The sequence below is a fragment of the Mesoplodon mirus genome, assembly GCF_964341445.2.
Source record: "Mesoplodon mirus genome assembly, chromosome: 3".
NCBI classification, from domain to species: domain Eukaryota; kingdom Metazoa; phylum Chordata; class Mammalia; order Artiodactyla; family Ziphiidae; genus Mesoplodon; species Mesoplodon mirus.
This window is the reverse complement of record NC_138978.1, coordinates 1,936,443-1,962,770: the sequence shown is the minus strand read 5'-3', so window position 1 is coordinate 1,962,770 and position 26,328 is coordinate 1,936,443. Positions and strand designations below refer to the sequence as shown.

The 26,328-nt window shown below is 62.1% G+C and overlaps 1 protein-coding gene across 2 annotated transcripts in view; it reads right to left on the bottom strand.

The window, feature by feature from the left end:
• PRDM16 (PR/SET domain 16) overlaps positions 1-26,328 on the bottom strand; it is a 322,086-nt gene that overhangs the window by 8,200 nt on the left and 287,558 nt on the right. For both annotated transcript variants that reach the window (XM_082615285.1, XM_082615284.1), the window contains exons 6-13: positions 21,936-22,149; positions 19,980-20,127; positions 19,391-19,544; positions 12,983-14,396; positions 9,457-9,541; positions 6,436-6,605; positions 5,700-5,777; positions 73-242 (exon numbers count right to left, since the gene is read on the bottom strand). In XM_082615285.1, coding sequence (XP_082471411.1) covers positions 73-242; positions 5,700-5,777; positions 6,436-6,605; positions 9,457-9,541; positions 12,983-14,396; positions 19,391-19,544; positions 19,980-20,127; positions 21,936-22,149 — 2,433 coding nt within the window. The remainder of the gene's footprint in view (positions 1-72; positions 243-5,699; positions 5,778-6,435; positions 6,606-9,456; positions 9,542-12,982; positions 14,397-19,390; positions 19,545-19,979; positions 20,128-21,935; positions 22,150-26,328) is intronic.

The window sequence follows — 26,328 nt, the reverse complement described above, 5'->3', positions numbered from 1 at the left end:
TTCCCTTCCCGCCCCTCGCCTCCCTCTCTCCCCAGCCCTCCCCCTCCCCCTCCCCACCGGCCGGACCCCCACCTGGCGCGTGCTCGTGCTCGTGCTTCTTCAGGTGTCTGTCCAGGTTGGTCTGCTGCCCGAAGCAGCGGTTGCACAGGTGACACTTGAAGGGCTTCTCCTTGTTGTGGATGTTCCGGACGTGCCGCTGGAGGTTGGAGGAGATGCTGAAGGACCGGTCGCAGTACTTACACCTGTAAGACACGGCGCCTCAGCGGAGCCCCGGCCTCGAGGAGACCCCCGAAGCCACTGGGAAGCGGTCCTGGCAGCGCTGCCCCTGGAAGCGGTGCTCCTCCCCAGACCCCTGGGCGGTGCATGGTGTCGGACTGCGCCCTGAGCAGGCGCTGGGGGGGGGACCCTCTGGGGCCTATGCCCCTGGGTGGGCAGCACCGGGACCCTCTGGTGTCTCCCCTCATCTCTCGCCCTCTCTGCTGCCTGGGTCCACCCAGCGTGGAGGCCAGGGCCTGGCGGTCCACGGCAGAGGGCGGCGTGCTCCTGGCGGCCTCACGGGGGCACCCGCGCACCAGGAAAGATGATCCTGGCAGGTTTTCCTGGGAAGGAGCCCAGACCCGCTGCCTGCAACCTTCCTCCCTGGCGGAGAACCCTACCCTGGCCTGGTCCCGGCCCCTCTCCACAGGTCCTTGGGCGGACCGCATCTCCCTTGGGGCCTCAGCTGGCCAGTCCATTAACAGGGTGCGGGGGCTGCCCCAACTCTCTCGAGCATCCTTCACTGCCCTGAGGTGAAGAGGGCTCCCAGCCTCACCCCGTCAGGTGGCCTCCGTCCACGGATGCCCTTCAGTGGGGGGCGCCCTCAGCCCCTCTGCAGGGGCACCTGCTGCCAGGCTGCATGGCCCACTTGGGAAATTAGAAAAAGACGCTCTTCCCTCCAGATGCTTCTGTTGTCAGAATATCGTCGTGGCCCCCCAAGTTTACCAGAGCAAAGCGCTTTACTGACGGGAAGTTGCCATGAGGCACGATTTGAGACGCCTGCCACGTGCAGGTCCCCGTGGGTGTGGGCCCTCGTGCGGGCACAGCCTTGACAGCCACCCTTGGAGGCCCCGAGGGCAGGGAAGGGGAGGGTGATCACCCACGGGAACTGACAGAGAGGGCCTGAGCAATACCAGCAGTGAGAAGCGAGAAACAGAGAGAATGAGAGAGAGAGAGAGAGAGAGAGAGAGAGACCCGGGGCCGGGGGACGGAGGACCCACAGCCGCCAGCTCTGCAAACAGTGCCACCTCCTCCTGGCGGCAGGAGTCCGGGCCAAGGCTGTCCACCGCTCCCACCCGCTCTGCATGTCCAGCTGGGCCACGGCAGAGGGACTCCGGCTCAGGGGTCTCCAGTCACACACGTGTGTGAGCGTCTCGGAGTGCTCTTGCACACGTATGTGGCTATGTGCACGCTTGTGGGTGCGTGTGCAGTGTGCGTGCACACATGTTGGTGGGCACGCTCGTGTGCACCTGGCCTCAGAACTCCTCCAGGGATGCTCGTCCAAGTCTCAGAAGCACAGGTGCACCGAAACATCCACCCCTGTGCTCAGGTCTCTTCCTGCTTTGGAAACGAGCTTCCATGGAGCGACAAGCAGAGAGGTGAGCACGGCAGAACGCTGACTGGCCGAGCCCTTCAGGAGGCAGAGTCTATGCAGCCAGTGCAGCGGGGCGTGAGCTCGGGACACGAGGTTCACCCAGAGGGCGTGGCTGGAAGGCGCGGGGACCTGTCCTGAGGACGCGGCCTGGCATTCCTACAGCGGCCGGTGGCCGTGCTCCAGCACAGCGCACTGGTCACAAGCACTCAGTCATGTGCACGGGGACGTGCCTGAGGACGCTCTGGGGCCTTGGCTTCCCATCTGGGGCCGGGCTGGCGGGGGCCTTCCCAGTGCTGCCCACCAAAACCCGAGGTGCCCGCCTGACACTTGACATTCAGAGGCTGGCCCTGCCCGGGGAGTCAGGGCAACCTCAGCGTTCCCAGGGCCCCCGAGGAAGGAAGCCTGAGGCCCCCACTAGCCGCCACTGGGACCCAGGAGTTGAGCTTTCCCTGCTCGAAGGGGTGGCAGCTTTATGAAGCTCTGTCCTGGTAGGTTGAGAGGCTCCAAGTTACCCCCACCTCTCCTCCTGTGGGATAGCCCCTGGGGAGAGGGGCCCAGCTAGAGGGAGCCCCTGCAGCTCCCCTGGTGTGATTCTGGGGCTTCATTTACTCAGTTCCAGAAGCTTCCAAATTCTGCCTGAGGCCAGGCTAACGCTGGCTCCCTCCACAGCAGATGGGCTAAGAGCCATCCGTGATCTACACACTGACCCCCTGGGCTCCCCCTGAGCCACCCTCAGCCTTCTCTGCTCCTAGGTGCCAGGCTGGCCTGTTGGGCAGCTGAGCTGCCTCCGGGCCCCTGGGTGTCCCTGGGACGTGGGGCCTTGGTCCTCCCACAGCCTCGTGACTTGGACCCACGTCCTGGCTGCCAGCACCGGGAAGGTGGCTATCTTGTCTTTCTCAGCCTGCGGTGCCAGAGCAGTTGGGCTGGGGCTTGAGCCCTCTCCCTGGCTGGGCTGAGTAGAGATGCTCGGGTGTCCTGTGACCTGGCGCTCCCCTCTCAACGGTCCAGAAAGGAGGATTTTTACGTCCCAGCCTGCACCGCCTCGCTCCCCCACTCTGCCCGCAGCACACCCCCAAAGTTACAGAAACCCTCCACCCCCAGTGGTGCCAGGCTCTCCTGTAGGGCAAGTGCAAGGCCAAGCTGGCCCCAGCCCGGGTCTGGGCGTTCGCCCCCTGCCTGTCCAACAGGCTTCACACGGGCTGCATGGTGCGCCTGCCTTGGTCTACACAGGTGCCTGCACACTCAGCCTTCCTTCCCTGTATCTTTAGAAATTCAGGGACCCTCTGCAAGCCCCACCAGCGGCCGTGCATTATCCCAGAGCAGTGGGAACCCTGAGTACGAAACAGGATTGGATGAGGAGCTCATCACAGACCTGAGACCTCCCACCCACAACCTCTGCGGGGCTGGGAGGGGCCGGGGAGGGCAGCGACGCATTCACTTTGGTCACAGAGTCCTGAATCTGGCCCTCTCCTGGTCCTAATCTAAATAAATGGCCCAGAGAAGTACATTGGAAATTTAGGGGACTGGTGAGCCCAGGGCTGCGAGGGAGCAGGGCTCTCAGAGCAGCTGGGATTTGCGTTGTAAATAAGCTGACAAGTGGCTAGTGAAATTTATGGCCATGCTGTCTAAAATAACACACCATCGCGCTCCAGCAGGGGCGGGAGAGCAAAGACCCGCTGGCCACGGCGGCGGCAGGAAGGGCCTTGAGGGGACCTTGCTGTGACCGCATCCGCCGCTGCCCTGGGAAAGCCAGCCGCGGTAGAGACCCAGCACCACGTGGGGAGGGTGAAGTGGCCCTCGGGGAGCTGGCAGCATCCTCCCCGGGACCCAGTGGGGCCACACCAGCCATCACAGGGAGAAACGCCTTTGGTCTTTGTAAAAGCCAGGAAAGGAAAGAAAGAAGAGATTTTGAAACCCAGCCCTAACAATAAAACGAGCAAAGAAAGGACACCTATGGGCCACCCGTAGCCCCAACGGAAATGGTAACAGGACCTTGCTGGGTGCTTTGACTTAGCACCGTTAGCGAGACGGGGAGCCAGGGAGGAAACGCACTGCAGATGGGGAGGTGAGCATCCTTAAAGCTGGAATCCCAGGTCCCGCCAGGAGCCCACGGCCAGTCCACGAGCGCTCGCATCCAGAGTGTGACTCGAGGCCCCCCACCCCTGGGCAGCAGCTGGGGGGACCCCTGAGCACGGCGGCTGCCAGGACAGATGAAGGAAGCGGTCTCCCTCATTCCCAATCCAATTTTTATATCTCTCCTCCCACATCTCAATAAGCCCTCCGGGCTGGAGCCTGAAGGAATGTGTCTTCAACTTCCCCTCGCCCCGCAGTTTCACCCAAAGATCTCTAAGCCAGGACACGGGCTGGGCCGGGCAGAGGTGTGACCTCCTCTCCAGCAAACGTGTCAGTCACACTAAGGGGTCTGTCTTTCTCTTGCTTGTGAGGGGTCCCCCCCAGCCGGGCCTGTCCGGGCACACACGCAGCGCACACACGTGGGCTCCGGGCAGGCGGCGGGTGGTTTTCATCAGACCTCGCCTGCGCCGGCAACGGGCTTCTGTGGACAGACCTGCACGTTTTCCTTCTCCAATTCAAGCCCTTCTGATTCACAGAGTGAGCCCAGAAGCCTCGGTGACGTCACAAGCACAGTCCCACACCCCAAACTCCTCATCGTAGGCTGCCTTGAACCAGACGTGGTCAGGATTTGCAGCGCAAACTTTCAAAGCAATCATTGTTACCCACGTCGAAACTCACAGATTGGAAAGAGCAAAGGAAATCGATGAGAATTAAATCCTTCTATAAACACGGCCCCGACCCCCCCGGGGCTCTTACACGCAACACTGTCCAGAAGTTGGTTCTCCTTACAGAAAACACACATGGCTCCTTTTCAGGGAGGGAACCTGGCCAAACCAGCCTCTGTTAAATTGTAAGTCACTTTTTGAGGGGAATGAGGGGCTGTGTGTTGTGGGCAGGCCGAGGGCACTGAACAGATGACGTGAGCTGACGCTTACCTGGCCAGGACAGGGCATGGGGACTGTGACACTTGCAGGGGTCGCTGTGTGGCCGCCCGGCCGAGGGATGGGGACACACCCCCAATCTCCAAGGCCAGTGGGTGACTCCCAGCTCTGTGCGGCGGCCAGAGGACAGGAATCTCATGTTGCCAACTTAAAACCACACCAAATCCCTTCCTCCTGGTGGCTGCTGTTCACCAGACAGCCCAGAACGTCGTCCTGGCATTGGGACCAGCATTTCCCCAATTTGTCTCATGCTCACCATTCCCTGGGACTCCCAGGGTTCCCCTGGGTGGGGTCCCCAAAAGCCAGGACACTACCCTCAGCTCTTTTCCTGCCCGACAAATGCCCCAGGGACCAAGGGGAAAGGCCAGAATGGTAAACCACCATGGCCATGATCTCAGACCCCTGGCAGGTCAGGGGCGTCCCTAAGCCTGGGGCTCCAAGTCTTTGAAATGGGGTGGTGTCTCCACTAGTTGTGAACACGAAATGCACTGGCTCTCACACCCCCCATGCGCTTGTGGCCACACCTCTGCAGGCAGGAGCCCAGGCACCGCGGAGCGAGGCTGGGGGCAGAGGCGGCGTCCGTCCAGGGTGGTTGGGGGGATGTAGGAATCCCTCAGGACGCCCCATGCTTGGGTGAGACCCGAATTTGCATGGAGCTCCTTTTCCTCTGAGACCGGCCCACCCCGCCTTAGGCGCTTGCCCTGGTCCCCTGCCCAGGGCTAGGTCAGCGATGGCTGCCGGCCGTGGTGAGGGGGGCGGAGGGGGGCTGGGTGGTGGTGAGGCTGAGGCTCCCCCCGCCAGACCACCCCTGGGCCTGGCTTCTCCGCTCCAGTCGACACCCCAGCGGCAGATGGGAGGGTTGCTCCTGGGCACCCTTCTGGGTCGGTAGATGGGAACCTTCCGGTAGCCTAACCTTTACGACGCCCCTGGGCGCAGGATGGCTGAGGGGCCAGGAGGGAGGGGCGCAGGAAGTGAGATGGGCAAGCATGCTGGCTCCCACCCGCTGCCCTCCCTGTCTGCCAGGAGCCTGCACCCCCTACCAGGCGGGCTCCTACCTGTACGGCTGCTCCCCGGTGTGTGTCCTCAGGTGTCTCGTGAGGTTTGCTGATCGGGGGAAGATCTTGCCACAGTACCTGGAGTGGAGGGGTGGGTGAGGGATGTGTGAAGCAGACGCGCCACCAAGACCCGGGTGCCCAGGTGCTTTCCTGGTGCTGTTTCTCCCACACCTGGGGGCAGGTGGCCCGCCTGCACACCCTGGATTTCAGTCCCTCCTCAGTCCCGGGGCCCAGCTGAGCCTCACAGAGAAGCTGGACTCGCACCACAGGGCAGACGGCACTGGCCCACCCTGGCCCGCTCGGGGCCGTCCCCCCCCATGACCCCCCCGCTGCCAAGCAGTTTCTCAGCCCCGGAGCCCGACCTCGGCCGAGCCGGCAAGGACCGGCCTGCACAAGCCTGTGCACCTGGGGACGGACCATGTCTCCCCAGCACTGGGCTCCCCACCGGCCCCAGAGCTGTGGTTAAACACTGACCACGGTGCCTCAGCCTCCGGCCTTGCGAATTCCGACCGGCTGGCCAAGGTTGCACTTTCTTGTGCTCACTGGAGCACAGCTTGGTGGGGGGCACGTGCATATCTCTGGGGAATGACGTCAAGGGAACAATGGGCCATCAGTTGCTACCACGCTGTACCCTGGCTGAGACTGAGAGCTTTCTCCTGCAAGTGCAGGCACGCGGGCCAGCGTGGCACCTATGGCCACTCTGCCGGGGCCGCCCCAGGGGCTCTCGGCGTCTCACCTGCACGTGTAACGCTCCTTGCCCTTCCTGAGGATGGGGTCCGAGAGCGTCGGGGGCGGGGACCGGAAGTTGAAGGGGTGGGGGGGGAGGGGCTGCAGGGAGCTGCCGGATTCCGCCTTCATGGCCGCGAAGCTCTCCAGCTTCTCAGTCATGGTCTCGATGGCTGACATCTGTTGGCAGGAGAGCGGGAGAGACTGTGGGGCACCCCCGAGCCGCCCCTTCTCTTGACGCGTGGGAACCCGCCCCCATGGGCATCTGGGGGTCCTGGATGACCGAGCATGTCATGGGCCCCCAGGACAAGGAGGTAGTCACTGGAACCCGTGGTCTCCTCCTTCTTCTTGACCACTGGGCTGGGTCCTTTCACTTTCTGTGGCCAGCCCTGCTCTTGTCCTTGCCTGGAACCCTGTCACAGTCCAGGGTTTAGGCTCGGGGAGCTGCAGCTGACCTTCCCCAGCCAACCTGTGCTGGCTGAGACGCGGGTGATGCAGGCTGCTGACACCTGCAGTCACACGGCCCTTTACTTTGAAACAAGCCAGCAAGGACCTGCTGGCTCGACCCCCGGCCAGCACTCCTGATGGCTAGTTTGGGTTAAAGACAGAGCTACATCCAAGTTTTTTCGCTTTGGAGTGGTGAAAAATTGATAGCTACCTGAATCAGTTTCAGGTTAAAACATGAATCACGAGCCTGGGGCACTACCAGCACCTAGTGGCAGCAGGCCATAATTGCAGGCAAAGTGCTAAAAGGAAATTCAACAGCCTACGGTTGGATTCCACTAACTGAATGTTCGGAATGATAACCCCAACGTGGCACAGCACAGGACACGGTGACACAGGCAAAGGGGCTGCCTCTCTGCTCCTTGGAGATGCCAAGGCATTGCCTGGCGAGGAGAAGGGAGTCACCTCCTCCTGGCATTGGTCATTTCCAGCTGGCAGGCAAGGTTCTGATCAGAATCCCAGGCTGCACCTGCCCTGAGGCCCTGGGGCTGGGGGACAGGAGAGGGGAGGGGGCTGCACAGGCCTCAGCAGTACTTCTCTCCCAGAGAGTGCCCGCTGCAAGCCAGGTCCCGTGGGAGACTGGGATGAGACCAGAAAAGGAAGAGCTTTCATTATGCCCCGAGCCCCTCAAGGTTTAGGCTGGGGAACAACCAACTGGTTACAATAAAACACCAGAAAGGGGTTTACAAACAGAAAATGGGGTCCATCCTAGTGGCTGAGGCCTCCCTTGACCCTGGGCTGCTGCCTGGGCCCTGGCCAGCTCCACCCAGTTGCAGGGCTTTGGGCCTCGCCATCCTTGTGGGGCAGGCACGCTCCCCATCAAATGCACATGATGCTTCCAGCCATGGGTGGCCCCACCCATCCCCACTGATGTACAGATGGACACGGCCTTGCCCCTCAGGTGCCGTCCAGCCTCTCATTTAGCCCCTCCACGGCCTGGACGATGGGACCTGGGCATACAGACTGCTGTTCATCTGCTTGTGGGTCTCAGTTTTAGCCACAGCCATGGGAGGCTCTGGGACTCTCCACCACCCCAGACTCCCCAGGACCGCAGAGATGGTGAGGGGCAGTGGGCTGGCAGGACTGCCTCACCCTGTACCCCATACACCTGCACGTCGGGCCTCAGCAAGGAAAGGCCCTGGCAAGGTCCTGCCAGGCAGCTGACCAATGCAGCCTGGCGTCTTCGTGCAGTGGTGACCCCTAGACTTTGTAGAGGTCACGAGTTCTCCTGTCCGAGTGATGGTCTGACCTCAGACCATTTAATCAGCTGACTTACTAGTCCTCTCTCCCGCCCCCACCCCTGGCTCTGGGCCCACGGGCAGGCAGCAGAGGTGGCAGGTGGGGGGAGCGGGCAGCAGGGACAATGGGCAGCCGGGCCCCCGCCAGGCCCCTCTTCCTCAGGCCTGGGAGGGTCCGGCCTGCCTGGCCCGCTCCGCCTGATCAGATATTCCCGGCCGAGCTCCCGCACAAACACAAACACAGGATGTGCCTGGCTGGCCTGCCGGCTTTTTCCAGCCAGTCCCGAGGAAATCAGGGGAAGTTCTTAACCAAACTCCGAGGCCCCAGCAAGACAATGGGAGGCTCTAAGTTTAGCTGTGAACCCAGGCAGGGCACAGGTTCCACAAACCGGGGGGTTTGTCCCAGGCGGGAAACTCGGAGCAAGAGAACAATGCCCGGGTCTGGAGTCTGGGTCCAGGCCTGTCCCACAGCTCAGCCCCCGGCCCCTCTGGCCGGGAAAGGGGAGGCCCGTGGCTCTGGGGAGGGGCCTGGGCCCCAAGCAGTGAGGACAGGTGGGCACCGGGGCAGGGAATCAGGGGCACTCCGCCGGCCCTGCTGCTTACCCCCACTTCTGCCACCTCTCTGCGCCCACCCCTTGGGAGGACGCGGCCAGGGGGACACAGGAGTGCCTGTAGGCTTGGTGGGGTCTGCGGCCACTGCCCAGACTTGGGGATTCTCTTTCCCAGACCCCTGATTCTAGTCTTGACAGGCGGTCTTTCCACCCTCTGCATCCCCGGGTGAGGGCGGTCCCCCTGCCCCCTGCCCCCTGGGACGCCCTGCCCTCGACGCCAGTCCCTCTGCTGCTGTCCTGCTCCCTGCCTCTGCACCCCTGCACTCAGGTCCTTCTTCTCCTGCTCTTTTCCCTTAAAGATCCCCGAGTCCCTCGTACCAGAGAGACTGCTGGCATCCACACCTCCCTGGCCCTCTTGTGTCTGTTCTCCCTACATTCAGAATTCTTGTGTTTGCTCCATCCAAGCTGCTGCCCACTGCCCCATGCAAGTTCACTCCCCCTCCTAGAGCTTGAGTCACAGGTCAATGGGGCCCCTTGTGGACCGGGGTCCTTGGCTGCCTCTGAGGGACCCACAGGGTGCCCCCACAGAGGACCACCCTCCTTCCTCACCTGTCCTGGCCCTTCCCATCCTCCCCAGCCTCAAAGGGACCTGTGGGTCTGCAGGGACGGGAAGCGGAGACCCGCCTGGGGTGTGCGCCTTGGCCCGTACGGACCTTGGGGCTCCTGGCTGGGCCTTACCTGGGGGTGGAAGAGCAGTGGGGACGGCCGCAGGTACTTCTCCTTAAGGGCTCCCACCGGGTCGGTCACCTTCCGCTTCTCCACCCTGCTGGACAGCAACACAGAGGGTTACGGACCCCACCGAGCGGCCCAGCGCTGGGCGGGGAGGGGCTGAGACCCCCGCCCCTCTGGGCGCCCACCTATGCCCCATCGGTCACGAGGTGGGGGGCCACCACAGCGGCCCAGCTTCCATGTTCCCTGTGGCCACGTCTCACCTGACGCTGTGGGGACGTCTGTGACCCAGCCTCACAGTCGCCTGCCCGAGCATGAGCTCCCATCACCACACCCAGGTCTGGACCCCGTCGAGTCTCCCCAGCGTCCGCCCCCCTCCCTCCCCCCCACCAGCTGCTGGCACCCAGGCACGTGATGAACGCTTGATGCTGGAGCCAGGAACCTTCTGAAGGGCCCGTGTGCGCCAGCCTCTGCCAGCTGGCCTGTCAGTCCAGCGAGGGCTCCCCGAAGCAGAATGTGGAGCACATGGGGGCTGCCACCTACACCCCACGTCCCTCTCCCTCCTGGCCCATAGCACGGGCGCTCTGCCCAACTGGGCGGATACACGTGAGTGACCGGTAGGTCTCCATCCTGGGGACGCTGCAGGGCCTCCCCGCGGCAGCCAAGCAGGGTCTACCTAAAACCTCAAGATAGCTACTGGAGGTGACAATTCTAGAACATTCCCCAAATGCCAGGACAACTGTCAGTCACAAGCGGAGGAGGTGGCCATCCCTCCTCTCCCTGACCCCTCCTCTACTGTGTCCCAAGGACACCTCCCTCAGTTTCCCCTGGGGGGGTCGAGATTTACAAAGTGGGATTTGGGGAGGCCTGCCACTTCCCCACAGGCAGCCACAGCTGCGGTGACCCACCACCTCGCTTGCCCAGGGCCACGCTCCCATCCCTCTTAGGCTCAGCTCTGCCCCCAGGGGACTGGCTGGGGCCTTGACTGGAGCAGGACGGGGATGGCCACAAAGACAGGGGCCCAGAGGCGGGAGCACCCACGGAGTGCAGGCGGCCACAGGTGACCCCACCGAGACCCCAAGCCGGGTCCAAGGGGGGGAGGTGGTCTCTACGTGGGAAGTTGGCTTGAGGGGCACCTCGCTTTGCAGGGCTTAGCAGAGGCCCTGTTCAAAGCTGGACTGAGTTGGCCTTTCAACAAGGCCCCCTGGGGGGCGTGGTGTGGGCCGAGAGGAAGGGGCCCCACGTCGGGGGGTTGTTAAATGTCTTCTTCTGCCTTTTCCCGACTTCTGTGTCTAGCGACAGCCCAGCGAGCTGCTCCGAGCGACCCCCGCCAGCTGACCCCACAGACCCCAGTGGACACGTACTCTTCCAAGGCGCGTGGTTTTTGTCACCACACCGTCCCCAGCCCATCTCGCAGAGATAGCAGCACGTGATGGTGAGAGGGGCTGAAGGGCTGGGGGGTTGCCAGCCTGGCAGTGTTAGGGTTCCTCCAACCTGGTGGGGGAGGATTGTGGGTATACGTCCACAGTCACTGCCGGGGCATGGCCTGTGGGGAGTTTCGCTGGAGTCACCCCAGAGCCATCCAGGAGCTGAGGGGACCCTGTCCCCTAGCCCTGGGCCAGCCTGTTAACAGGCAGTGACAGTCGCCCACACCTTCACTTGGAGGTGAATCTTCCCAACACCATGAGTGTTTATCTTGACTGGGCTTGGGGGGCGGTGGGGAAAAAATTTGGAGCTAATCCACTCTCGGGCATTTTGCTGGTGCCTGTGTACAAAGTTGGCGGCCAGGCAGCCCCTCCACCAGCCACTGTACTCTAAATCCTGAGGGCAAGAGCCGAGCACACGCCGGGTCTCGGAGGAGCTCGGACAGGACCCGGGTTGGGGGCGCCTGTGGCCCGTTCCCGCCTCGGGGCCTGACTGGCTGCTCCCCCAGCTTCCAGGAAAAGGCCCAAGGCCCTAAACCAGGCCTGGAAAGGGGAGGCAAGGGGCACAGGAGGGTTGGGGTCCAGGAGGAGAGCTGGGACGGGGTGGACAAGGAGGCCAGGGACTGAGCAGGAACAGTTAACCGAGACTCTCTCGCAGGCCTGCTGGCTCCAACTCTGGAGGCCTGACAGAAGCGTCCCTCCCTAGGTCTCCAGTCCTGCCCCCATCCTGTGCACAAGGGCAGCTCCTCCCGGGGGGGCATCCTCCCTCAAGCCCCAGGTGTCTCCTGGCTCCCCGTGGGTCCCAGAGATTCTCATTCTAACTGGCAGATGCTCCCTGGGCCTTTGATGGCCATGTTCGCCCCAGAAACCCGATGAGCCGCTGTCAGCAAACCATCCATGGATGGCGTGTTCTTAAAGAAAGACCCAAGGGGGGCATTTTTCATGTTTCCTGTGATGACGCCAGCAGGACCTGGCAGGAAACGGGACCGGCAGCAGACACCGGCCGGCCAGGGCCCCGGGTGAGCGTGGAGGGCGGGGACCCGAGTGGGCGCCAGAGGGCGGGGACCCGAGTTGGCGCCAGAGGGCGGGGCAGGAGGCTGGCCCATCACCCTCGCTGGCAGCTCTGCCATCATTTCTTTCCACTGCACCTTTAGCAGAGGTGACCTCACCTGCACACCCATCCCCAGGTCCTGCCTGGCCCCTGGGGAATAGCAGGCATGCAAGCCCTCAAGGCGGCCACATGCTCCCTGAATGTCCGTGTGGACACACTTACGTGTGTGCACACGGGCCCCTCCCACACAGAGCCGTGGGCCTGTATCAGGGGCTGAACCAACACGCCTGCCTGCCTGCCCCTCCAGGCCCCCTCCCAGACCCGTCCACGGGCACAGCCCCCTCCTCAGGGCTCAGCCTGCCCAGCACCCCCAGGACACGTGTGGTGGGAGGTCAGGCCCCTCTCACCTAACAAACCCACCTGATCAAACCGTGCCCAGAAACCGGGGAAGGGGATTCAATTGGCCCCTCACTGGGAAGGTACCAGGGGAATGGGACACTGGTTTGGGGCAAACCTTCCAAAGCTTCCTCCTTCCCTCCTCTCCCTCCTCCCACTGGGGACCAGCAGCTCCTCCTCTGCTCTCCCCTGGGCCACCAGAAGCCCCAGCCGTGGAGCAGCCACAGGGAAGCAGGGATGCTGAAGCAGAGGGAAGAGCCAGGAGTGTCATGGGCAGAGTCTGTCCAGAGAAGGTGGCTGAAGCCTCCAGCACGTGGATGTCTGGGGTGGAGTCTGAGGGCAGGCTGTCGGTGGGGGTGGGGTGGGGGGACGTATGGGCTCGAGAGAGGACGGCGGGGGTCTCCCAGCGGCTGTCAGCGAAAGGGAGCCAGGGGTGCCCAGGAGACCCCACCAGCTGCCCACCCCAGGAAAGGGCCGAGCCGGGCATGGGCCCCAAGGGGCACGGACACCCCAGAGCCGAGGCGCCTGCTGAAGCCGCAAAGGCAGAGGAACGAAGCCCTGGGGGGGCAGGCGAGAGCGTCCCCTCCCGCCGCCGCGCCCGCCTGGCGGCCCACCTGGGTGGCGGCCCCTCTGGAGAGCGGGTGAGGGCGGGGCATGTTATTACCTGTAGATGGGGTCCATGAAGAAGGGCGACGGCCTGGCGTAGTGCAGGGACGGCTGCTGGGGCAGCTGCGCCGGGCACGCCTTGGGCGGCCCCTCGCCGGCCCCCAGCCTGCGCTCGCCGTACACGTGGTTCTTGCGGGGCTCCCGGGTCCCTCCGTTCTGGCTGGCCCGCACGCGGCTGCCGATGCTCAGGTCCAGCGGCTGCTCCTCGCCGGACGCCGGGGCCGGGGGCACCTTGGGCGCCGGCAGGACGGGCTTGGCCTCTTTGGGTTTGGTGGTGAGGTCGAAGGGTGACTCGGCGCTGGGGCCACCGGCCTTGAGGGCGTCCCGGGGCGACTTTGGCTCGGCCTTGACCAGCAGGCTGTGCGCGAGGGCGCGGTCTGTGAAGGGGTACAGGGAGTGGGGGAAGTTGGGCAGGAGCTGAAAGGGGAACACGGAGTGGTAGGGCAGCGCGCCCAGCGTCTTCTCCTGCATGCCCATGAAGCCGGGCCCAAAGTACTTCTCGGCGATGGACGCGATGGCCTTGATGGAGTCGCCCGCGGCGCCCGACGCTGTCAGCAGCTGCTCCTCGGGCGGCGGGAAGTAGTGCTGGGAGTAGAAGACGGGCACCTCGCCCACGCTATTTGGGGCGCCGGGGGCAGCCACGCTGCCCCCGAGCTCGGGCTTGCCCTCGGCCGCCTTGCCCCTGTCCTTGGTCTTGTCGCGATCACTGTCCACGTCGCTGTCCAGGTCGGAGCCCGTGCCCGTGGTTGTGTCCAGGTCGGTCCCGGTTGTGGTGTTGATATCCTCGAAGTCACTGCCGTCTGAGAGGTCGCTGCCCCGGGGCTTGAGCTTGTGGGCGTACGCGTCCTCCAGGCGGCTCTCCGGCTTCTCCTCGGGCCCCGCGGCCGCCGTGGCACCCTGCCCGCTGCTGCCGATGGCGGAGACGAGGGGCAGGGCCGGGTTGCCCATGGGGCTGGGGAGCTTGGCGTCCTGCGTGTGGTTCCGGGGGCTCTTGAGCAGCGGCATGGGAGGTAGCAGGGGTGGCCGGGGGTACAGGGACGGAGGGAAGACGCCCGGGAAGCCGGGCGTGAGCGCGGGGAAGGCGGGGGGCGCCGTCGAGAAGGGCAGACTCCCCGGGTGCGGCCTGGAGGGGAAGTACTCGTTGAAGCCCAGGCCGGCGTGGTTGAGGCTGGGGGCTGGCCTGGCCTTGTCCGTCACGGGGCTGGGGGTCAGGGGCAGGCCCGGGGCGAAGACGCCGCCCGGCGGGTAGTGGTTCCTGCCCTCGCAGAAGCGCCGGTGCTTGTTGAGGGAAGAGGTCGTGCTAAACATCTGCCCACAGTCCTTGCACTTGATCTGCGTGCGGCAGTCGGCGTGCATGCGCTTGTGGCGGCACAGGTTGGAGAACTGCGTGTAGGACTTGTGGCAGACCTCACCTGAAACGTCAGCAGAAGCGAAGACCGGCAGCTATGAAATGACGGGAAACCCGTGCAGCAGGGTCCGGGGGGGACCGGGGCGCTCTGGCCTCGGTGACAGGGAGCAGCGTGCGCTGAGGTACGTGAGCACCTGTGTGTGTGTGCGCGCGTATGGGCATATGGGTCACTGTGTGAGAGTACCTGCATATGTGCTCACATGTGTGTGCGTGCATGCATGCTCATACACGTGTCAGTGGGCACATGTGTGCTTATGTACACACGTGTCACACACGAGTGTGCATGTCCACACACGTGTGTACATCGTAGTCATGCCCGTGTGCCCACACGCACGTGTGCACGCATACGTACAGATGCCTGTGCACCCTATCTGGGACTGGCCTCTGGTGACCAGCACGGATTAGCGAGGACACTCCCGTGCCTTCCCTGGGGTCCCTGGGCCAGCCTGGGTAGGTCTCCAGCTGCCTCAACCTCCTCTGCTGGAGAAAGGGGCCCTGCTGCTCTTTGTGCCCTCCTAGCCCCCATGAGTTTGCCATGTGGCGCCAAGGCCTTCAGAATCGTTCCCAGAGACAGACAAAGTCGTGGCACACCATCACGTCTGCAGCTGCACCAGCCGCCCAGAACGCCCATCCACCCTCCCTGCCATGTCAGCCACGCTGTTCCAGCAGCGGCGAGGGAAACACCGACCCCCGGGCTAGGTCTCGCACTTTGTAAAGTTTAAAATGCTCTCAGCTTTCTGCCCTCTTTCTGTCCCAGGCCCTGTGACCTGCACCCAGGACAGGAAGGCCTCAGGAGGGACCGGCCCCTTGGGGTTCTTAGTCCTGGAGGCTGGGCTGTGGGAGCACGGGTCCTGGCTGTGTGAGGTCACCGTCTGGGGGTGGCCTGAAGGTGGAGATGGGAGGGGAGCCACGTGGAGAGGGCTAGTTCCACGTTTGAGAAAATCGAAACCTCTCCAAACTGGGATGGAGAGGCCGCACCAGCTCTGGTTGCCAGACGCTGGCCTCTGCTCTTAACGGGAGAGGGTGGTGGCGGCCGGGGCCAAACGCCAGGACCCAGAGGCCCTGGGGACCCAGTCTCGGCCATTTTCCCAACGGCCTGTGAGTTGAGTGTCGGCCAACTGCCAGTTTTTCTTTCTGCTCTTGTTTTTCTAACCAACAAGGGAGGAATGAACACACACACACACACACACACACACACACACACACGCACACACATTGTGTGTGTCTCTCTCTGCAGGACAATTTGCTTCTTTTTTTTTTTTTTTTTTTTTTTTTTTTTGCTGTACGCGGGCCTCTCACTGCTGTGGCCTCTCCCGTTGCGGAGCACAGGCTCCGGACACACAGGCTCCGCGGCCATGGCTCGCGGGCCCAGCCGCTCCGCGGCATGTGGGATCTTCCGGGATCGGGGCACGAACCCGTGTCCCCTGCATCGGCAGGCGGACTCTCAACCACTGCGCCACCAGGGAAGCCCCAATTTGCTTCTTAAATGCAGCCCCAGTGGAAACAATGATTTCAGTGCGCTTCTTGCTCACCGCACACTCTCCGCTGCCTGATGTCCCGCGACTCTAGCTGGGAGTGCTGGCCCTCAGACGATCGCGTTCTTTAATCACAATATCTATTTATATGAACGGCTCTGCCCTCCTGGTCGTCTGGCTTGGCGGGACGTTTTCAAGGCTGAGGGGGAAGAGTACTGCCTCATTTGATCAAATCTGCCCATTTTGGGAGGTGGCTGGTGCAGAGAGGCTGTTCCACAGATGGTCTATAAATACCCACAGGCCTCTGCCAGCCCGACGGGGAGAAAGGCCGCTCCCCAGCTCAGGGCACCTGGCCAGACCAGTGATACCTTGCTGTATCCCCGGCCCCCGAATAGGCTCTGTGACACCCTCTGCCCCGCAGAGCAGGCCTCTGTGGCACCTCGTGAGTGGCTGCTGCCATCCCGAGCTTGGAAACTGGCCTTGAGCAGGCTCCCACCCAAGGCAGCTCTCAGGAGGGGCCCCTGGGGCCAGTGGCCATGGTTGGGCACAGGGAGCCTGGGACCCTTGCTTCCCACTCACCCACTCACACGATAAAGGGATCCTGCAGAGATGCTGGGGCTACAGAGAGGCCTCTGGGAGACTGAGGTCCTTGGAGAGGCAGGTCCTGGCCCTGGGAGGGCTGACCGCTGGCTTAGAGCCGGTGACGGGAGGTGGCTGCCTGCAGGGGCTGGGAAAGGCCTGGGCAGCCCACATTGAACTGGACGTGGGACCAGCGCCTGGTGGCTGGTGCCCCAGGCCCTGCTGGGATGCAGAGGGGCCCTGGCCAGTACTTATTCTGATCAGCAGTTTCTTCTCCTGTAGGGTATGTGCAGGGATGCACACATACACATGCACACACACGCACATGTACATACTCACTCCTAAGAAGGTCCTTTCTAAAAAGTGCCCACAGGAGCCTGTCTGCCTGTGTGCACGGATACACCCTCGCCCCGACCCCTCACACTTGAGTTTCCCTATGCAAGACACCCCACCAGGAGATCATGCTGCCTTGGGCTGTGTGGTCAGTGAGGCTGGGACTTGGGGCAGGTTTTGGTGCCCATCATGTGTGTTGTGTGTGGGCGCCCAGGGGCCGCCCAGTGGAGGATGGAGTCTGTGCACGAGTGACCGGCCGCCGTGAGCCCTTGCTCCCCCAGTGGCCCATCTTTTCTCAGAAGCGCTGTATCATTTACCCTCTGCTCATTTGTTCGCAGTTTCCTTTCCAAACCTGACTCCCTTAACCGTGGGCCAAAGGATGCTCTGCCCTGGTCGAGAGGATGCGCAGGCTGACGTTCACGTCTAATCTAACTTCTAACATTTGCATCTCCCTCTCATACATGGCACCTGGCCAAGTTTGGGGTTTTCTCTTTCGCTTTACCCCCTTGGCCAAAAGCCAAGGCCCAAGGTGGGCACCGGGCACAGACGAGAGGCGGAGGGCTGCTGATAGCCGGTGGGGCCCGTCCAGGCTGCCCCGTGTCCTCCCCACCTGCACACAGAGTCCGTGCGGGCAGCAGAAACAGTGGGCTTGGACCCTTCCCGACTGCTGAGGTTACAAGAACTTACGTTGTGACTATAATCCAACAAGACTTCGCAAAGCCCATTTGCACGCCCAGAGAAGCAATGACTTGTAAGCCTGTGTGCAAGTTTCCTTTCCAAGCTTGCTGAAAAGCTTAGAAACCTATGATAGATGCACTCACGTGTGCTTCCTCCCACAGGGGGACTTGCTGGGATGCTCATCCTGGAAGCAGGATATGCACCAGCCCCAAAGTCCCGGCCCCGAGCCTCTTCTCCCACCCAGCTCACTCCTTCCGGGCCCCTCCCAGAAGGAATGGGCCCTGCCCCCATCGAGACTCGGATGCTCTTTCCAGGGTCTGCGGGTGAAAGGGGTGGTGGGTAAGAGGAAGATGGCCCCAGTGAGGTGGCCACCAGGCAGAGCGCTCTCTCCCTTTGCTTCCTCAACCGAGGGAGCAGGTGACCCAGGCAGGCTGGGGGCTCGATCACCTCTAGCAGGATAGCTGGAAGCTTGGGCTCAAGGCAGTGGGCAGGATGGGGGCACAGCCTCAGCTATTCAACAAAGGCCCGAGAAGCCAGTCAGCATGGCCTCTTTGGGGCAGGAGTCCAGCCCTGCACAACCCCCAAGTCAGTGAAAACACCCAGAGCCAAGTCTTCAAGCTCCCAGAGTTACCCCTGACACACACAATGACGTGCTGGAGCCCGAGAGGCCCCAGGCTGCCCAGTCTGGGGTCAAGAGCCAGGCCCCTTGAGCTGGAATCCGGGCTCTGCAGCCGAGCCTTGAGGGCCTGGTCATTTAACGTTTCCACGCGTTTCCTCCTCTGTCAGTTCCCTTCAGTTGGACATAGTGCGGCCCCCGCTCCGTAAGATTTTGTAAGGATGCTGTGAGGTCATGTGTGTAAAATGATGGCTCAGCACAATCTCGTGTGGACAATGAGTCAGCACGATGCTGGTGTGAATGATGAGTCAGGGCTGTGTTGGCATGAACAGTGACTCAGCAAAACCTCGTGTGAAATGAGACTTGGTGCAATGCTAGGCAGAGAAGAACCTTCCATATCTTCCAAACTCTGAGAAACAGGGTCGTGCCCCCGCGGTGGCCCACCAGAGTCCCAGACCCAACCCCTGTGACCTCTGACCCCTCTCTCCCCAAACGCACCCCAACCTCAAGGCCTCTGTGCTCACAGCCCCCTGTCGCGAGCCCTCTCCCCAGGCACCCCCTTGGTTCACCCCCATGCCTCCTCCAGCCCTCTGCTAGGACGCCTCTCGCCCAACAGACCGTCCTAACCTCCCAGCACGTGGACAGGGCAGCACCCACCTGGACACCTGGAGAGCCTCCTGACCCTGCACTCCCGCCCCCCCACCCACACCGTGATGTGCCTGTCACGTGTGCCGTTATGATCTGTATGGCTTAGCCTCTGTCTTCTCCACTGGCCCGTAAGCTCCATGAGGACAGGGGTCCAGTAATTTACGGCTGGCCCCTGCTGCCTGGGTCAGGGCAGGCACACAGCCCGGGCTCCCCAAAGGCTGCTGGGGGGTGAACAGCAGACCCTGGGGGGCAGCACTGGGACTACCATACCTGCTGGAGCTCAGGGCGGCATGTGCATGTGGGAAAGAGGAGGGGAGGTGGGGGACGGTGGGCTGCTGGGTCCTTCTGCAGGACCCGGATTTCCTCACCACCCACTGCCCACCTCTGGCCACTGGAGGGGCGAGCGAGGGGGAGGAACCAAGGAGGGCACAGCAAGGACAGGCGAATCACGGAAGGAGAGGGTGCGCGGGAGCAAAGCGATGGTGAAGCGGCACCAGGAGGGCAGCCAGGCCTGGGCTTCTCGCGGCAGAGGTGTCAGCAGCTGCCACGAGTGTTTTCTGGACAAACGGGGTCCCGCGAGAGGGGAAGAGCCTGGGGGTTTCAAACCTTGGCCTGACCCCCAACCTCCCCCACCTCACGGGCTGGAAGCCCAGGCTGGGGGCCACTCACATATGAAAGGTTTGACGGTGCTGTGGATGTGTTTGTGCTGCTTGAGGCCCGAGGACGTGGCGAACGTCTTCCCGCAGTCGGGGCAGGCGTGGGCCCGGGCGCCCACGTGCTGGGAGCGGATGTGCCGCTGCAGGTTGCTGGGGTCCGTGAACACCTGGGGACGCAGACGCCGCCGAGTTACTCCCCACCTGTTGCTTGCTGCCCTGCGGGCCTGGGTCTGGCCACGGGTGGGGGTCTCCCTGGCTGCTCTACCTCTGCACTGAGCCTGGCCCGGTGGGTGGCCCCCTGCATGGCTTTCAGTGAGCCGTCAGGCCTCCCTTGCCTGTGTTTCTTCAACAATAATTCTCGAGAGAACTGTGACCCTGAAGATGCTTGAAACAGGAGCTCAGAAGCGTTCTTAAGCTCCAGTACTTTGACCCATGACAGCCTGTCCTGCCACGTTGGCAGGAACCCAGAGAGGACCCAGGTCTGGCCCCGGGCCCTCCCCAGCTGTGCTATCCGGCCCACTTCCTCTCTTCCCCGAACGACTCGGGGGCCCGTCACCTGCACCTCGACAGTAGGGGCGGGGCCGGGCTCGCGACCACGTTACCTTCACACAGTTTTCACATTCGAAGCGCTTGCCGCTGTCGTGGGACATCTGGTGGCGGATGAGGTTGGACTTCCAGTTGAAGGCCTTGGGACACTGGTCACACTTGTACTCTCGCTCCTCTGTGTGGACGATCATGTGCTGCTCCAAGCTGCGCACAGTGGACGCGGGTCACCATGGGTCCCCCACCCGCCCACTGCCCGGGAGGGAAGGGCCTCAGCCCAGCGCGGCCTGTTCCCGGCAGCCCCTTGGGGCCCCTGCCACTGCCTCCTGCTCAGAGGGCAGAGTTAGGTCTGGCAGCCGGTCTGTCTATCTCCCGCCTGGACAGGACAAGGGGATGGACGGGAAGGCACGGCCTTCCCACGTGGGATGGGGGGGAAGCCAGTGCGTGGACAGGGCTCGGGCCCTCACCCAAGACCACCCCCCAGGCAGCCAGCGGCAGGCGGGGTCCCAGCTCAAAACAACCCTCACCTTGACGCTAATCTTGGGCCTAAGCAAAACGGGGTCTGGGAACTTCCAACACTGCCACGAGCCCCAGAGTGGGGACGAGGCCCAGGAGACCCAAGGCCACCCCTCTGAGTGACCTGGGGTCGCTCGCCAGCCAAGCCAGACGGAGAGGCTGCCCGCCACGCACACACCATGGAGGTCAGCGGGGAGTGAGGGCCGGGGTTCTCCAAAGGAGATGTGATAGGCGGGGCGGGCACAGCTGCTGGGCAGGGGCTGCTGCACTTGGACGAACCAGCGCTTGGAGCCCCCTCCTCTCGGGGGACATCCTGCTTCTCCTCCTGTCCCAGGTATGACCGTTAATCTTCATGAGCAAGGCAGCAATACATCATGGCCCGTTAATTACGGGGCCCAGCCATCCATTTAGATCAGAAACGCCTGGTTCTCGAGCACCCGGCAGATTGTAGCTTTTCCCCTGTTGTTAATTGTGATTTATGTGTTTATGTAAAGAAAACACGGACCCTCTTGAGCGGCGCTTACCGCCAAGGGCCTCAGTCGGGATTTGCCCAAACTCTTATTTTCTCAGTCATCCGTTCAGGGTGGAGGGTTTCTCGTCCCCAGGGGGCCGTGACAGGATTGGCATCAATTCTCCGCTATCCCACAGCCAGTTAGTGACCTGATGGGGTTTTACTCTGACTTTGCAGGGCTGCCCTGGAGGGTATTCTCAGAGGCAGAGGAGGGGCGCACACTGGGAAGGTCTTCACTGGTCCCTGGAACACTGGGACTGCCCAGCCTGCTTCTCCCCACATGGGTCCCCGGGGCCCTGCTCCCAGGGGCTGGGGAGCCCACGTCCAGCCATCACACAGCTGGCCTGGCATCTGTGCCCACGTCTGTGAAGTCTCCGGGACAGGTGGGGGTGCCCAGGGGAAGCAGAGGCTGGAGCCTGGGGTGGGGGTGAGGGGACCCCTGGGGGACCCTTTCCTGCTCCTGCCCACTGTCTGAGAAGTGTGTCCGAGGGCCAGGCACTCCAGGAAGCCCCTGGGCGGCCTCCCCCAACCTGGTCCTGGACCTCACCACGGAAGTGGCCCCGGGGCCTGACCCCTGCACGTATGGGCGCCTGGCCTGTGTTCCTGACTTCCTCCAAGTCTGTCTCCACAACTCAGCCCTGACGCCAGGATGGTGGGGCCAGTGGTGGCTCAACCTGGTGACTTGCGGCTCCTTCGTGGATGGGGGGCTCAGAACAGTGACCACCGGTGGCCTCCAACCGCCAGCTGGCGGGCCTGCTCTGTCCCCAGGGGCGGATGAGCAGGCCAGGGTACCTGCCCCTGAGATATGTCTCCACCTGTCCTTGGAGCTTTGGGCCTGTCAGCCTGGGCAGGCCTGAGGGGTCAGGGGTGACCTCTGCCCTTCTCAGGGCTTCCTCTGTGCCCCCAGGGCCCGCCAACCCTGCCGCCCTTGACTGGCTCCTGGGGGCGGGATGGGGCGGGGCAGGGGCAGGGCGGGGCAGGGCGGCACCTGTACTTGGTGGGGAACATCCGCTCGCAGTCCTTGCACTCGTGGGCCTGCCCGTCGCTGCCCGCGCCGCCCAGGCCCTCGGGCTTGAGCTCGTCGGCCAGGCCCTCGTAGAGCACGGCCCCCACCGAGCTGCACGCGTACTTCTTGTGGCGCCGCAGGTCCAGCTTGGACGGGAAGAGTTCATCACACGCGTCGCAGCGGAATGTGGGGTCCTCTGCGAGGGAGAGAGGGCGGGCGGTGGGCAGGCAGCCCTGGACCTGCCCCAGGCCCACCCCAGGCCCGGGGCTGCAGGGGGTGCCTCCCTCACCGGCTGTGCTCCCTCCCGCATCCTCCCCGCCCTCCTCCTGGACCTGGGAGAGGCTGCCCCGTGGGACACAGAGGCGGCAGGGACCTGCCTCTGCCCCACAAGAAACACCGAGAAGCGCTGGGCCCCTCCCCGCGCCTCGGGAGCAGAGAAGGAAGGCTGGCCAAGCGCTTTGTGTATGAATCAGAAGAAAGACGGCACGGCTCCAATGCGTATCATAAACGATTGTCGTCAAGGTCAAACAAATAAAAGGGAGGCGGCTATTACGAAGTTTACGAGGGAGCATCCTGAGGGCCCTGCCAAGCCAAACAGCTCAGAGCGTGAGTCCCCAGGGGAGGACCTCCGGGCCCATCCCCAGCCCGTGACCGCCCCGACGCAGCTTTTCCCTGGAGCAGGGGTCCCCCTCCCTGCCGAGGACCACCTCGTGTTCCCCGCAGGTCTGAACAGAGAACCTGCACGAAAAGCTCCAGCACAAATGAATCGAAAGGTGTGCTGAGTGGCTGTGTGAACACGCGTGTGCTCCTTGTGCACGGGTGTGCACGTGGGTGAATATCTGCGCACGTCTGCCTCCTCATCAGGGCACCTTCGCATGGATGTGCAGGCATTTTTGTGCACCTGCACTCGTGTTTCTGCTGGTGTCACGTGTAGTCCTGTGCACGTGTGCGTGTGTTTCTGTCTGCCGCCACAGGTATGAAAGATGTGCATTTCCGTATATCTGCACACTTGCACGCGGGTGCATGCAGGTGTGCCTGAGTGGGCACATCTGCCTTTGTGCACGTTTGTGTGTTCCTGTGTGTGATTCCCTGGCACACGTGAATGGCTATGTCTGTGCACGCATGTGAGTTATGCGTGCACACGCACATGCATATGAAGTATACGAATTCGTTTGCATGACTGACCACGTGTTAAGCGTGTTGGGTGTGCATGTGTATATGTCAGTGCATGCACATTTGTGTGTGAATATGCACTTGTGTGCCTTTGCGTGTCTGTAAATTGTGTGCAATTGTGTGTGCGAATATGTGTGCATGGGTTTGTGTGTGAATGTTATGTGATTGTACTTGTGCGCATGAGTTAGTGTGTTTGTGTGAACGTGGGTGGGTATATGTGCATTTTTGCGTGAGTGTGAGTGTGTGTGTGTGTGTGTGTGTGTACTTGAACAAGGACCTCTGGGCCTGGCAGTGAGCAGAGCCTTAACCTTGGGCTGGATGCTGACTGAAAGGGCCTGACCCTAAGGGGCGCAGAAGCCAGGGAGGTGGGGGAGATGGGGGCAGGCAGAAGGGGTGGTTCCCCCTCCTCGTGGCCAAAGGGCCACCATCAACATCTCAAGACAGGGGGCAGCTCTGCAACCTGGGCCTGTGGGCTGGGCGGGGAGCACTGGGGGGAGGACGGGGGGATGGGAGGACTCCTCAAGACTGGAAGCTTCCCTGAGCCTGAGGGCGAAGGTACTGCTCCCAGCGTCTGGCCACACCCGGTGCCCCCACTGGTGGGTACCCATAGCCCCCCACGCCCAAGGGGGACACTCCTGTGGGACCCGTCTCTGAGATGCCCCCAGGCCTTGGATGATGGCCTTGGACACACACAGAGGCAGCTGTCACCTTCCCTGGGTGACAGGGGAGAGCTGCGGGGGGGAGAGGAGCCCGGGGAACGCATGTGTGGGGGGCAGGCCAGGCGGGCCCAGTGCTGGTCAGACACAGCCGAGTCCCAGTGTCCTGGCCTGCTCGCCGGCATGAGGCTGCTGTCAAGAAAGTGCGTGAGCAAGAAGGGGAAAAACCAGCTCATGCTCAGAGTCTGGGGAATCCAGTTACAGCCCCAAGCCCCGCTCTGGGTGCAGGGACCTGAGCTTAACTCGGGGCTTAGAAGGCCCTGCCCCCACCCAGTATCCCAGAAAGGCCATCCCTGGACCTGCCCCTGACACGTGCTGAGCCACAGAACAGACTGGAAGGAGGCAAGAGGGCCAGCCGGTCCTCAGCAACCACAGAAGCCCAGGATGGAGGGCGGCTGCGCCAGTGATGCTTGAGCCAGCGTTTGCGAACACAAGGCCAGCAGGACCCCGGCGTCCCCACCAGCGGGCAGCCCCACTGGGCAGAAGGAATAGGAGGCGGGGGGCTAAGTCAGAGAAGATTCTAAAATGAGGCCCACTGAGGCCCTGGGCTGGTCCTCGGGTGCTGGGGTGGAGCCCCAAACACAATCCCGGGAGGGGGCCGGTGGACAAGGAGGACGCACATCACAAACTAGTCACCTGGCACGTCTGCAAGACGCTGCCTCTAAAACAGGAGGGAGCCGGAACGCTGCTTTCAGGGAAATGGCCGCTGTGACGTGGAGGCGGGGACCCTCCACGTGGCAGGCTCCGTCCCGGGAACTTTATACGGTGTCCCCTCCTCCGAGCCCCGCATCAGTCCGCATGCTTTGTCACTGGTAAATGGAGGAGGCCGGGGGAGGCTGCCTGGGGAGGCTGCCTGGCTCCCCCCGGGGCACCCAGAGGGGAGGTGTCAGAGCTGTGTACGTGGAGCCGTCGCTCTGCTGGGTGCCCGGGGCAGGCGGTGGAGTCCCACCTTCCCGCTGAGGGTATAAGCAAGGCACCCCATGTGGCGTGCGTGTGGGCACGCACTGTCATCCACCCACCCCCGCAGGCCTTCCCTGTCCTTAGAAACATGGATTCCTTTCCACTGGGTCTGAGTACCAAAGCACCATTTTAGAACAGAACCGGATGCTTAGACACCGCAAAACTGCTCTCGTGGGCTTGTTCGGACTTCCTGGGCTGGAATGAGGCTGAGGGGGGCCCCTCCCACCAGCATCAAAATGAAGTTAGAAATGCCAGTTTGTATCTTACTCTTTCTGGACCCACCTAAGAACAGTCACCAAAGTTGAAATTTGCAAACAAAGACAAGAAGAAGAGCCAGCCCCACCCATCCACAGCACCGACCAACTTATTTTTCCAGTTTGGATCTGGAAGTTGGATTTCAGTGAAAATTCAGCTTGTTTCTCCCTCTGAAGGCATTTGAGGGCGTCCTGGAGGCAGTGGAAGCAGCCGTGGGGGGCACCCTCTCCTCCACGCCCTCATCCCATCACCAGCGCAAGCTCGCTCCTGTCCAGGGACAGAGCCAAGGACAGGACACGTCCAAGTCTCGCTCACCTGTGCCACGGCGTGGACAGGTGTCCCAACGACTTCCACGCAGGTAAAGCTGGCATTGAATACACACCCAGGGCAAGCTGGACGGGGCAAGAAGGATGTGCCCAGCCCATGTGGTTTTCACTTTCCCAGCACAAGCAACTCCATTTTAAAGAAATATTAGAGTATGTTACACTCTGGTTACATTATGTTTATTGTGTTGTATTGCTATATGATATGATATTATATTATGCCTGTCTCACGCTTTATACACAATACAATGCATCCTCCTGATCTTTTCTGGAGTGGGGGAAAAGTTAATAAATTTGAGCCTTTCTCAAAAGAAAGGCATATTTGAAAGGAAATGATTTTCTTTATTTTCTCCCAAGAGCAAGGAGTTCTCCTGAAAGAGACATCTTTCCCCTCTCCCTTGAAAGAGTAAAAACAAAATAAGAAGTCCCTGGGACTAATGAATCTGAAAGTGGCTTCCCTCTGTTCTGAATCACTTGTAGGTAAATGGGAACTGAATTTCTTTACAAAGCTGCAGCTTCGAAAGAGCACTGCCAGTCCCAGGTCTGCAGGACCGGTGCTGTGTCCCCCAGCGAACTGGCAAAGCAGCCCCCACCCCCATTTCTTCCATGATACCTGGACGTTGTCCTGGCAGAGCCCCGGCCCCCAACAAGAGCACGCAGAATTGTGATTCAGAACTGAAGTCTCTTCATCTAAACCTGGGGAGGCCGTGGACCGGGGCTGAGGCTCTGTCTTCTACCCGAACCAAAGTAAACCAAGGCCATGGCGGCGTGATGTTTTGTCAAGTCTCAGCCCCACGTCTCTCTGAACTTCTATCGGCAACTTTTCAAGGCAAAGCAGGAATGTAACAGAAAAATACATCAGTGCCTAATGGCTTCAGGGAACCCAGGGGGACACAATTATGTGGCATCTACATGCTAATCTACCAGACTGGAGGCTCAAAAGCCCTC